This window comes from Podarcis muralis, chromosome 10 (assembly GCF_964188315.1).
Source record: "Podarcis muralis chromosome 10, rPodMur119.hap1.1, whole genome shotgun sequence".
In the NCBI taxonomy this organism is placed as follows: Eukaryota; Metazoa; Chordata; class Lepidosauria; order Squamata; family Lacertidae; genus Podarcis; species Podarcis muralis.
The window spans coordinates 58,882,551-58,896,494 of NC_135664.1; the positions used below are offsets into that span (position 1 = coordinate 58,882,551).

General features: G+C 41.0%; 1 protein-coding gene across 3 annotated transcripts in view; it reads right to left on the minus strand.

Moving 5' to 3' along the window:
• The window catches only part of CACNA2D4 (calcium voltage-gated channel auxiliary subunit alpha2delta 4), a 164,363-nt gene that overhangs the window by 70,064 nt on the left and 80,355 nt on the right, over nt 1-13,944 (minus strand). For all 3 annotated transcript variants that reach the window (XM_077935165.1, XM_077935163.1, XM_077935162.1), the window contains exon 25: nt 9,700-9,777. In XM_077935165.1, the coding sequence (XP_077791291.1) occupies nt 9,700-9,777 (78 nt within the window). The remainder of the gene's footprint in view (nt 1-9,699; nt 9,778-13,944) is intronic.

A 13,944-nucleotide genomic window follows, 5' to 3' on the forward strand; every position in this document is an offset into this window, starting at 1 on the left:
GTGTATCCTCCAAAAGGGAAAACATTTTTTCTGGGATATTAGAGAATTAATCTGAAAGGCTCTTATAGTCTTTGTGGCAGAAGTGGGTCTCTGGAAGGGATTTAAGAGGAGAACAGCCTTTCTGATCTCCTTAGAAAGAGTATTTTGAGGACTTGGGTAGTGGTGGGGAGGAGTATAGAAGTGGTTTTATGGAAACAATACACACTGTAGGTCATAACCAGAATCATTAATGTGGCTATATGCAATGTAACACAGTGTGGGTCAGATGGGGAGAATTGGACAAAATGATTTAGAGCCATGAATAAGACAGCAAGGAGTATCAGTGTAAAATGCAGAGAGAGGAGATGCTGTTCAGGATCAATGTTGGTCGGCTCTTCATGCAAACACTCTACTGATATAGGCATGTATGAATGACACTGGTGCATGTAAGCAGCCATGCAAGAGTCCTACTCAAAAACAGGGAGAGTAGCATTAATATTCTCTGCAGCATCCATGCATATAATACACACATACATTCAAGGAACACACAGATGCATACATGAGCACAAGCATGCATGTGCACATACACACTGAACACACATGAATTCTTATGCAGGGTATCTTTCCCAAGCTCAAAGCATATCACATTAGCCTCATTTCTTTTCAACCTGATGGCAGGGAGGAGGGAACCAACATAAGGACTCATTTTATATCACTGAAAGTGGGATAAAGTGCTGTCTCCAGGGGAGAGCACATATTGCCATGGTAACCTGCTCTAGCCCGTCACAGCGGGTATTCCTGGGATAGGAAGATGACACGAGAGGTCGTGCAGCCGCAGTTTTTGTGGATACTGTGATCCTTGCAGTCATGAAAAAAAAAATTGGCAGCTGGCCCAGATTCCAAGGTATCTCTCTAGCAACTCAGGAGCAGAGCCCAACCATCACCTTAGTTGGGCATGGAGCAGGTCTTCAGAATTCTTCCTTCTTTTGTCGTATCCTTATGCCTTTCAATGAGCTCAAGTTCTTTCTTTAACTGTTGCTGCTGGTTTGAGTAGAAGCAATGCTTACTTTCCTTTAATTCATCCCTAAATCTCCTGTCAGCAAACAAGAACACTGTGAAGGACTCAAGATTACATCTTGGGAGCAGTAATTCAACCCTCTACCATCCTATTAGCAAAGAACTACCACATCCCAAAAGAGGGAATAACCTTCAGACAGAGAGGCGTGGCAGGAAAAAAATTATCATGGAACATTAGAGAGGAGGCGGTGGGAAATGAGATTCATTCATTTATTAAATTTGTATCTCCTACCTTTCCTCTCAAAGGAGCCCAGGGCAGCAAACATCAAAATGGTAAAACAACACAATTTAAAGTGGTAGCCAAACGGTGAATATGGCTAAGGCATCTAATTTTAAGATCTGTGCAGAAAGTCAGCATCAAGGTAAGAGGCAAATTCCAAGAATGGAGGATAGACTCTTTCTCTCATTACGTACCATGTATGTATTGTAGTCCCTCAAAGTGTGCAACTCCACTTCCGCTTTATCCCAGACTGATGGGCAAAACTAGGCTACTAAAGACTCTAGCTAATGTATGTATGTATGCCTGTATTGCTCCTACTGCATATATACCCAACAAACTAGCACTGGCACTCTGCCTGCTGGATATACAATTCCAACCTTACTGTCTCTATAATCTTCCCAAAGGAACGTACCTCTGTAACATACATACTGGACAGCACAATTATACTTGAAATTGGATTTTTGTCAGAGCTGTATATTTATAGATCTCTATTTTACTTCTAAGAAATAATTATGACATGATTGCACAGAACAAATGATGTGTGCATGTGTGTTTAGAGGATGAGAAGAATTGAGGAGCGCAAATTAGGTGGTGGTAGGGAATCCCCTTCCTCTTCCATTCCCTAGTCTCACCTTTGGCAGGTTTCCATTTGTTGCCAATTACATTTTCTGTTTTCCATGTTGTGAGTTTAATTACAACTTTAAACTTTATTCCAATTTATCATTTGTTATGGCATAGGGTTGGCCCTGATACTTCCACATTTCGAAATCCACATCTGAAAAGGGGAAGTAAGTGAAGGGACAAAGTAAGCGTTTGTTGAGAAAAGTAGGGGTGTTGAATGGATAATGTTGGTCCCAAAGACACTGGAGTACTTGGGTAGTAAAATGGGCTGTTAAGAATGCAATAAGCCAATATAGGAAGTGTCCTCTTTCAAGCTACTGGGAAACTGTGCCTTCAGCTGTAATCAGAAGGTCTGGAATGATCTTGGTTACATCATTTAGCATTCTTGAACTAGGGTTGAGGAAACTCTATGAAGTCTCAGAAAATATGCAAAGTGTCTTGCATCCCATCATCTTCCATTCATATAAAACCACAATATATACCTGTTGAAAACACAGGGATTTAGACCATCTGATTCTTATATGGCTGCTACAAGTATATACTCTGGCTGTGGGCAGTATAGATAATCAAAAGAAGAAAGGGTTTGGATCTACCAATTTCATATTACTTATTCCATTTGAAAAAGAGGTTCACTTGTATAACATTTCAGAACTGCTGTTCAAGTGAACTGAGAAGACGAATACCTTAGCAATAGGGCCCTTCAGCAGAATCAGTATACTCTTTCTACTGGTTAGAGATCAGCATGCATACCTGTACTAAACTACCTATGTATAAGACCAAAATACTATCAGAAGTATATGCATGTGTAACTGTTATGCTGAGATTATTCGGGAGTTTAGCGATATGCCCTCAGTGTTAAAATTTGTATATACAAGACCACAGGGCACTTCACAAATGGCACAAATAATGCCTATTAATGTGCCACTTGAAAACTCTCTTACTATGGGATCTAACATAGGGAATAGCCCTAATACTCCATAACTTTCAAACTATCCAGCTATTAATTTTAATAACCAGACTGATGTTTGTTTCTCTGTAGGTATGAGTAGGCCTGGTTTTGAAAACACATGCCAAAGTGCCATCACTGAAAATGAAGCAGCATAGCTCTCCTGTGGGCTTGACTGGTGCTGATCAAAACAGATTGGAAGATAATTAGAAATGAGAAAGGGATGCAGTGCAAACATTCATAATGCATGCACCTGTTAACATCACTGCAGAAATCTGGCATACAAGAGGTTTAAGTAAAAATTTCTACATCACTTGTGAAAACTCCCTTAGTATGCTCCAGGCTATTAGGTGCAGCCAGCAGATGACAGCTAAGGAGAGACTACCCTTTAAAAAAAAATGTTGGCAAAAAGCCATAATGAAGGACAACCTAATTCCTTTAGTAAAGGTGGATATAGACAAGAATGTGCTTTCCTGTGCTGGTAGGTCAATACAGCAACCAAGGAAAGTTTAGCTCCTGGTACAGTCAGACTAACCCAAGAAAACAAGAGGGAGGCACAGTTCCTCGGGGTGGGGGTCTTGAAAGGAGGACAGATGGCACATACAATCCTTTTTTTCTGTTAGAATTTAAGGGAGAACCAGTTTTTAAAAAGCAGCTGAAGGTATATTATATTTCTGGCTTGTTGTTTTAGAAGAATAATAAAGAATGTATTTTCCTATGCAACTCCTGTTTTACGTTTGGTTTGTGGAAATAACCTACTGCTCTGCAAATTTTCTGCAATAATGAATGAGCGCAAGAGATTCTCTAACATAAAGGGGAAATACTCAAGTACACAAAGAAACAGAAGGGACCAGAAGTGAGGCTAAGGCAATTGTTTAATTTGCGTTGGACCACACCTCTACGAATCTTGCACCAAGGGGGGTTGCCAGTTTAGTTTGTTGGAGCAACAACAAAATTCTTGTGGCATTTAAAAGACTAACAAATGTATTGTGGCATATGTTTTCACTAAGTTCATTTTATGAGATATATGATTATCCTCAGTTGGCAGACAAACTCATCAAACATGAATGTGTGTACACACACACACACACACACACACACACACACACACACACCCTAACTAATGATAAACATGCCTATGATGAAGCAGACTCTACTCCATGAAAGCTCACACAATAAAAGTCTTTAAAGTGCCACAAAACTCTTTATTTATTATTTATCTAATACTTCAAAACAGGGGTAGCTAATGAATTGGGCTCCAGATGTTCTTCGACTGCAATTCCCATCATTCCAAGGGCAGATAGGAACTGTAGCATAGCAACATCTTCAGGGCATTATGTTGTTTACCCTGCCTCCAAGACTTCCTAGCCATCAACAAATCACTACCTTAATTTACCTATGAGTTAGCCTTACCTCACATGTGCCCTCTTGACCGCTTTGATTGGTGGAACTGGAACTACTATTGGTGCCACATAATACCCATTCAGCATTTGTAAGAACTAAATTATTTAGTGTGGTAGCGTGTACACTTTGGAACTCCCTGCCTATTGATACTCAGCAGTCTCCTTCGCTGTATTATTTCGGCGCCTGCTAAATATACAGTGGTACCTCGGGTTACAGATGCTTCAGGTTGCAGACTACCTTGGGTTAAAAACTTTGCTTCAGGATGAGAACAGAAATAGCACGGTGGCAGCATGGCGGCAGCCGGAGGCCCCATTAGCTAAAGTGATACCTCAGGTTAAGAACCGTTTTAGGTTAAGAATGGACCTCCAGAATGAATTAAGTTCTTAACCCGAGGTACCACTGTATTCTTGTTTAGGCCAGATGCTTAGGAGCGCTGGTATGAATTTTAATTTCTTTTAATAATTTAACTTTTTGTATGTTTTAAAGTAATGTAAATTTTCTTGATTTTCTTGTTTTATCCTTTTGTAAACCACTTTGAGGTTTGAGAGGTTTTTCAAACAATCAAGCGGTGTATAATTTTTATGAAATAAATAAATTTAAGCGCAGGGCCCTTCACATAGCAGTGTTCCATTCAGAGTTACATGCCCAGAGACATCTAGCCATTCTGAACTTACTACATCATACCAGCACTAAACCTGTCATCCTCATCCATGTGACCCTCTTTTTTAGGGGCTTGTTCACGCTGCCCTTATGTTATGCAACTTTTACAGCTCCTTGGATCCGTCAACTGTTGAACTGGGCATGCACTGGCTGGCTTGTGCTCCAGAATTCTTCAGACCTACTCAAGCTGCATCCAAGCAAGATCCTGTTATGCACTGACCATGTGCTGGGGGCAAGGGATTGACACTCCTAACTCACCAGGAACTGCTCATACAGTAGCAAAACAGGGTGCCACATGGCCTCTGCAGCAGAAACTGTGCAGGTTAGCCCATAAAAACCTATCCTTGCTCCTGGACGTTTAATACCTTACAAGCTCTCTTCCTACCTCTCACAACCTTAGAATGGTAAGAAACACATATACAGACTGTATCTACTGCATCTGACTGGCTAGGGAGCACTGTGCAAATTATGCTTTCACACCTCTCCCTTCCAGCATGCGATATTGCTCCTTTCCCCCTCTTTTTTTCCCTTTTTTTTTGGTCTCTTTCATCATCCTAATCTCTCTCTCTTGTCTCTCCATGAGCAGCTGCTCTTCAGATATTCCTTTCTCTGATCTTCCCAACTGTCACTTCTCAACTGTCATAGACGATCCCAAGCCCCCACATTCAATCTGCCTTCTAAAATGGTAGCTCTCCTCCACAAGCAAGGGCTTTTCTCTGGCCATTCTTTCTCTTGACACAAATCCAGGTCATCTGAGACGGAGAGGCACAGCGGAGCCTTTGCGCCAGATCCAAATTTAGATGCCGGTTTGGATCTAAATGACTTAGCCTTTAAGGGTATTGTAAGCCAAGGGTGTGATGTAAATGAAGAAAACTACGTGTATTTGATGAGGAATTGAAAATATGTTCCTTCAGACACACGCTCCCTAATGTGAAGAACTTGAATCCTTTCCAGAACTTTGTGGAAGTAGTACAGAAGCCCTACCAGGAGGGCGCTTGGCACAGGACAGCTCTACTTTGCTCTCCATTTCATTGCATGTCAGACTGTACAGACTGCTGAAGCCTTTGCCAGCAGGAATGAAGACATATAGAAGCCAGAAAGCAATTCAGCTGAATTTCCAAAAGGAGAAAAGTAAGGGCTTTACACTCTCTTACCACTCGCTGCTGCTGTCATTTCCCTATCTTCTGACCATAACTCTGTGGGAAGGGGCTATGTCCCATGTTCCATCATTGGCATTTCTAGTTAAAAGGCTCTTGGGTAACTGGTGATGGAAATTCATATTGTGAGGATTACACTTCCCAGCTCCCACTGCCACTGAACTCAGCGGTTTTTACATTATGCACTGGTATCGTAAGATAGCATGGGTTGGGTTTTTGAGTGGAAATGAGGAGAGGGTGTCAAAGAGGGAACACAACTAATAACTATGCCCAGGGCTCACTTGCACAACCATGATTCACATTTCAATACAAAGCTCTACAAAATTATTCCGCTATTGTAGTAGTTTGTGCAGTTATTAGAATCTAGAAAGCCAGATATGCCCATCACAAAAGCGCTAAGGGAAAAGCTATAAACTGACTGCAGATTAGATCCACAGATCATGCAATTTCCAAGGCAATGCACAAAACCCCTAGTATCCAGGTGCTTATGTAAGAACTCTACATCCATGACTTTTTGAAAATGTTAAGCGTGAATGTGACAAACAGCTGCATCATGCAGATACACTAATCAGAGAGAATACATGAATTTGTTACTTTGAACCTGTTTCAGAGACATAATATAAATCTGAATACACCTAGTCTCTGCATATGGTCTTCCAATTGCTTGACAACCCTCCTGTTTTTGCACAGGAATGAGGCACAGCATAGAAACTCTAAAACAGCATATTCCTCCTTTAATATCAAAATGAACTCCTACTTAGGCTTTTCCCTATATGGTGGGATAAACAAACCAACATAATGAATAATTAACTTTGTGTTTAAAAGGAAATTATTGTGAAACTTCTAATACAGCTTTCTGTATAAATATCTGTGCATAAGCTTGAACTACCACAGCTACCTACAATGCCTCCACCTCTACTTTCCCAACAGTTAACTTAAACGGAGAGAACAGAAACGGTAAAGCCAAAAGGCTGCTCAGCACCTGGTCTTTGCTGGAATTCAGCCCTATTGTCATGTATTTGCAGTTAGTTGACCTAACTATCCCACAAGGCTATGTCTGAACGAATGGCTCCCAATGGAGAATGTAGTGAGAAGAAGGGTTGCAACAAGCCCTTTAAATTGGGACCAGTGGATTTTCTGCACTTGTGCCAAATGCACAGAACCTGCACAATGGCTTGTGAATATGAAGCAGGCCTTCTGACTTTTCTTCCCTTCTGTACCTCTTTGTGCTGTGTCACAAGCTACTTTGAAACTTTGTCAGGTACTGTACAGGGGAAAATACGTAAGTCAGAAACTCCTCTGTGTGCATGTAGCTCACAAGATTGATGGTTGTCTTCAACTTATTGAGTGATTAAAAAAGACCCTTTGATGCAAACAGAGAGGTGGTTTGGGGAACAGCAAAATACAGTGCCTTAGAACTCCTTTGTATTGGGAAGGGCAGATCCATCTATGAAGTACTTTGGAGTTTTAAGCCATGGCATGCAGATCATGGTCCTATACGAAGCAGCAACCAAAATCAACTCTTTAAAGCACACGGACACATACACAAACTGGAGTTTGTTCATGTTTGGAATTCTGATTAGATTCCAAGCAAATAACTCACTTGAGGAGAAGGTCACACAATAAGAGAGACATCATATATACACAGACCAGGGAGACAGCAGAACTCCCGCACAGATTCCAGCAGTTTCACTGGGACTTTAAATCTGTCAACAGCTGCGATGTAACTACAGCAGTTTCTCCCTAGTGAAGCATAACGCCTCAGGTTATTGACTCACATGAGAGAACAGTCAGTAACGTTATCTAGAGTGGGGTTAGGAATTCCTCATATTATACAGATTTATGTTTGTCATATGTAGAGAGCTGATTTAGCCAGCGAGAGACTCTAGGCTTATACCTCTGGAGACAAAATAGCCCCAATTAAACCATAATTAATAATTATGTCTTAGTTAATGTTTGCACAGTGATCAAAAGCTGTTAGGTACATTACAGTAGCAAATAGGCTTCCTAATTCACTGGGAAAGATATGCTTTAGACCGCAGAAGCTCCCTTCATGTGGTTTCCACCTAAAAAAGGCCACAGCCTACATTGAGCTAGCAGTACAGAAAAACACTCAGTATTCAGGGACATACACAGAGGCAAAGATGACATATTTGTCTTTTATATTCTGTCCAGAACATAACCAGAAGCAAATATTTGGCTGCTTATTGCTAATAAAATTTTGATATTTAATGCTCTGCCCCTTCTTGACCACCCTGATCCATCCTTAAGCATCTATATTTGGTTCTAGCCCACTTTTTACATGGTCCTAAGCAAGCTGTAAGATTTCTCCAGAGATCTCTGTTCACATCCTTTGGCTTCCTTCTTCCCTCAACTCCATGCTTCAGTTCTTACAAAGAAATGCATCTAAGGCTGCATTAGTATCATGACTTCACATATGCTCATAGTGCAACTCCCTTCTTTGAATGCTACAAATACAAAACAAACCAGCAAAACATATGACCGATTGTTCATTTGACTTTTAACAATTTTCTGAAATGTCACTATCAGCCAATACCTTTTCCTCCAGCCACCTTGCAGCGCTCACTCTCCATTCTCTCCAAAACACCTGTCTCTCCACTCAATTCTCTCCTGAACTCACCACTCACTGCTACCATTACAAAACCTCAGACATCAGTTAAACCACTTCAAGGACATGAAGAAGTTACATGAATGCCCCCAAACTACACATTGTACATCATTAAAAGACTAAGCCATCACAGATTCACAAGCATCGAGAGCTTTTAACATGGCTAAGCTGAACAGTCTTAGGCTTCAATTTTTGTTCTGAAAATTGCCCATTTGATAAGGTGTAGAGATCATTCATGGAAAACTCAATTGCCATTTGTTCAGATTGAGTGGTAAACAGTGGGTTTTCCCAGGGAAAGCAGAGAGTCTGTCTGTCTATCTATCTATCTATCTATCTATCTATCTATCTATCTATCTACCTACCTACCTACCTACCTAGTGCTATTTTTCTAGAAAAAGAGGTGCCAGAACTCACCATGAACACCTCCCTTGTTCTCTTACAATGGCAATGGAGCCCACCTGAGAGGTGCCAGACCTGAGTTCCAGAGAGTTCCAGCTGAAAAAAAACCCTGATTCTATCTATCTATCTATCTACACACTGCTTGAACACAGACCTAGAAATCTCAGACCTGTGCCTAGAAAGTGTGACATGAAAGGAAGTGTGGGTGAGCCCGGAACCTTTAACTGAAAAAGCAAACAGGTGAGGCTTTAGAGGCTGCTTCCCAGTCCTTCTGCCACAGAACTGTACAGCTTCCCCAGGTATGCCCCTTTGGGGCATTTGCAGGAACTTTATAGTCCTGAAAATTAGCAGACTTTTTTGGTGAGTGGGCATGTGCAGAAAAAGTGGCAAGAAACAGATATGATGTTTTGCCAAACACAAAAATGGCAATAACTCTATACATGTGACTTTGTCTAAGGCCTAGTTTTAAATAGACGGATTTCAGACAATAAATTCTGTGGCAAGTGATGGTTCACCTACCAGTTTGCAAAAGAGACAATTTCATACTAAATGAAGTGTTTCCCTATCCTTAACCTCAACCCTCAAGTGTATTGAAACAAGTTCCTACCTGCAGCAATTGCCGTCTTCCCACCTACAGTCACAGCCACAGAAGTGCTCACAGTTACCGCCTCAGGCAGACCTCCTTCTGTCAAGACATAAATGAAGCAAATTTAGTACCTGACCCTGTATCCCTAAGGAAGAGGGTCTCAGAATTGACACTCACAAATCAAGCACAAAACTGCAGTACAGAGAAGAATGAGCTTTAATCTATACAAACAGCACAAACCTGTGTCAAGACTCCAGGCTGCAGGTGGCGGTTCACCTGAGTGATTGCTCCTTCAAAGATTAAAAAGTCCCTGCACATGTCTAAGATGTTACAGAGACATCTCCATAATATGTGTGTGTGTGTGTGTGTGTTTATTAACTCAAAATACTTATAGGCTGACTTTCTGGGCAACGGCGGCTTGCAACAATAAAAATGGCAAAATATCGACAGTACAACCATAAAGCCATCAGATCCCTCCCAAGAAAACAGCCAATAAAAATACTGAACCAGCAAATTAAAACACTTTCCACAGCAATAATAATAATAAAAAATCTAGGTGTAGAAATGTTTTTGATGAGGAAGCATTCATTCATGTTTGCCCATCCTTGTAATCTGAAATGGTACAGCCGAGATACAGCTTTAATACTGCAGCCGCTGTTTGTCTGAACTGAGTCTCTTAAAATCCTCAGAAGCTGCTCTGTGCATTACTGATCAAGAAATAACAAGACCTCATCACCCTTAATTAGCATAACAGAGTTGCTTAATTTTAAAAAATAGGGAGCTACAATCATATCTGAATTTTTCAAACCAATAAAGATTCCAAACAGCATGTTAAAAAAGGATGTGAAGAACTGGGAATGTGCTCCCATTCAGAAAGTAGCATAGAGAAGATTCTCTGTGATAGCAACTAAAACATCTGTTTCCACATTTATATACAGTAAACTGTCAAATTGCCTATGGAAGTTTATAAGCAAAAGGCATCATGAATCGCTAGATATATTCATCCTATTTCCTGCTATGGGACCCCAAATATCCTCAGTAGGAAACTATGGACAGTGTGAACTATGTTCCTAATGAAATCTCACAGTCATAAATACCACAGGCTTTAGCGGAGAGGGATGTCTATAGGCCCAAGTGGTTGCTAGGGACAACCATGGAATGTTCATTCAAGTGGCTGCCGCTCCTAGCAAATGCAGTTAAGGCCTGTAGACTTCTGGTAGTAGCAGGTACATTTCTATGATATGCATGACCCATGAGCAGCCCTGCCATCCATGTGAATATCTTGCCTAGTTATAAAAAAGGACTGCTGCAATTGTGGCATGTGGCATACATGTGGGTATGCATGCAGTTCTGATTTATTCACACTACTTCCTACAGGCAAATACAAGCAAGCTGGAGGTTGTTCACATTTACATATTACCCTGGCAGGGCTACATGCATGAGCTAACCCAGTAAGACAACTTAAAATGCTCCATAGTTTCTCCTGTCACACTAACAAAAATGTTAATTAGTCAAGATTTCAGTCCATTTATTCAGTGGTTAGATTAATTCACCCTGGAAGAAAAATGTTAGTTAATATTCAGTTTATCAACCGAGTGTCAGGTGTTTTTGATATTTGAAATATATGTGACCTACCAAAGGAGCAGATAGGATTAACTGGCCCTGTAAGGGGTGATGGTTGAATTCTGAAAGAACTGTTTTGACAGCCCTAAAGGTCATTTAATTTTGGATTAATCCAATATTTTAAAGAAATTTGTGGTCTCTCATTTGGGACAGGTGTTGCACACCCACTTTTATCACGAAAGAAGAATACCACACCAATGAAGTACTGGTACACCAGAAGGTAACCACCGCATTGTTGCACGCCACCACAATCCCTGAGCGTTGTGAGATTGCAGGGGTTCCAGGTGCTTAGCCAGGGTTCAGTTTCCTCAGAATGAGGGTCAGTGGAGACTGTGGTGTCTTTAGGATATATTATTTATTTACACATATATACAACTTGAGCCTACACTGGAAAGGCTCACAGCATTAACATCCCAATAAGGTATTGCTTCTCCCATAGCCACAGCCTTGTATTCCAGCAGAAATCAAGCATGTCTCTTCTTCACAGGCTTCAGCCTGCAGCCTGCTTATTGCTTAGCTCTCACACACCCCTCTGACAATTGTCCTTCCAACCAACTGCCAGGTGAAGAAGAGGGGCTCATTCATTTGTTCTCTGGCACAGAGCCACTTCATTTGTTACCTTAATGGCCCATACTTAAGGGGCCATCACCTTGCCAAAAAGCTGGTCTGGCTATTCCAGAAATTTATTCCTTGCTGGATCCAAGAATTAGAAGGGGACTCAGGCATAAAGTCTAACCCCCTGTGCCCCAAAATCACAATAGTAGATTAGAACCTGTTCTCTCAAAGACAACCTAATACTAGACAGTACTGTTTCACATGGTGTCTCACATGCTTGAACACACCTCAGTACATAAACATTCCCTACACATAGAAAACTATTAGGTAAAAAGTTAGGATGGAACTCCTCTCTCTGACATCTAGCTTGAAGTGCATTCAATTATGCCAGGCCCCACCTGCAGTCTGAAGTGCTACAGTCATGAAACAGGTTCACTTCCTCATCTGCTATTTGAGAGAACTAGGCTTGTGAATCAAGTGTAGGCAAACTTGTTTATATTTCTTTGTGCTTTACAACTGTTCCATTTTCTGTGTTAACAGGGACATTCTGAAGGTCAGGATTTCTGGTCACATCACACACAAACACATGTTTTTATTCCTTCACAGTATACTGCCTTACGGAATGTTCTGCCCCAACATAAGGGTTTTCCTTTCTCTTCCCCCACAGTTCTAGAACTTGTCATTTGCTTTTTATTCTTGGCTCCATCACCAGTGCCCAGTGTGTCCTGAACATGACTTTGCAGCTTCATTCATTTTTAGCCTCAAGTCTTTGTGCAGATTGAAACAAACAACAAAAAACCTACAACAACCCTGAAATTAAGTTGATTTGTGGAAGGGCATTGCACAGACCTAAGGGAGCACTTGTTCAATTCAAGGACTCTCCTTCTGGATAGCATTCATATGCCTCAACCATTATCCTTGTGGCATTCAAAAATCCTCTCTCTCTCACTCATACACTTCTGTGTGTTTTGGGGACAGACAAAGGACACCAAAACCCTCCAGCAGAATGCCACGTGACTTCCTGCAGAGTTATACGTGTAGATACAACACAAACCCTAAGGAAATGAGAGCTTTTAGTTCACTTGCTGGACACAGCACTAATTCCAACCTCTGACCTTACCTTTTGCATGTTACAGCTCCAGGGGAAATGATCTAATAAGAATAGCATGACATTCTCCCTCCCCACAGGCATATGCATTCTAATATCATGTTCATTACCACATGGAGCAGGAGACAAATGTACTCCCCTGCAACCTCAAAAACCAGCTTGTCCCTGACACACAGTCTGGAAACAGACTGAAGTGGTTTGAAGGAGTCCACAGATGTTTATGTGACATCTGAAGGCAGCCCTGTTTTGGGAAGCTTTTAATCCCCCCCCCCCGTATTTTTGTTGGAAGCCACCCAAAGTGGCTGGGGCAGTCAGATGGGCGGGATATAAGAAATAACTTATTAGTAGCGTTAGCATTAGTATTATTAGTGTTCATACACATTTTTTTCCTCCTAATGCAAATTCTATTCAAGCATGTCCTGCAGGTTGAACTGAAAAAACATAAAAAGCCCTGCAAATTTGTTTACCGAGGTGAAATTTGGATATGCTACACAGCCGCTTCTGCCCACAACTTCCTCTTGCTTCTCATCAACCCACTCCCACATGGTTTAATTTCTACATCTAGTTATTAACATTAAAAGGTGTCATATGCATTTATTTCCAAATCATCTGGGGAGGCATTTGCATGAATTGGTTTGTGTTTGTTTTTTATATACACCATCACAAATTATTGTTCCAAAACAGTGTTTTGTATAGGTTTGGGAGATCCTGTGGTCAATATTATGAAATGGGCCCAGAAACTAGTCATACCTACACTGATTTTAAGTTCTGCTAAAGAATGAGTGTGTGAGAGAGATTTTGTACAGCCCCAAATATCTGTCACTCAAGGTCAAAGCACACCTGCATGAGTTCACTAAACATTTGGTTTGTGTATAAAGTAGGGTCAGTACTGTATCACTAAATGGAGCACATAGTGAAACCCCATCTCCCACCCCACCTTACTTACTAACTGTAAATTAGGGTGGGGAACCTATTTCAGC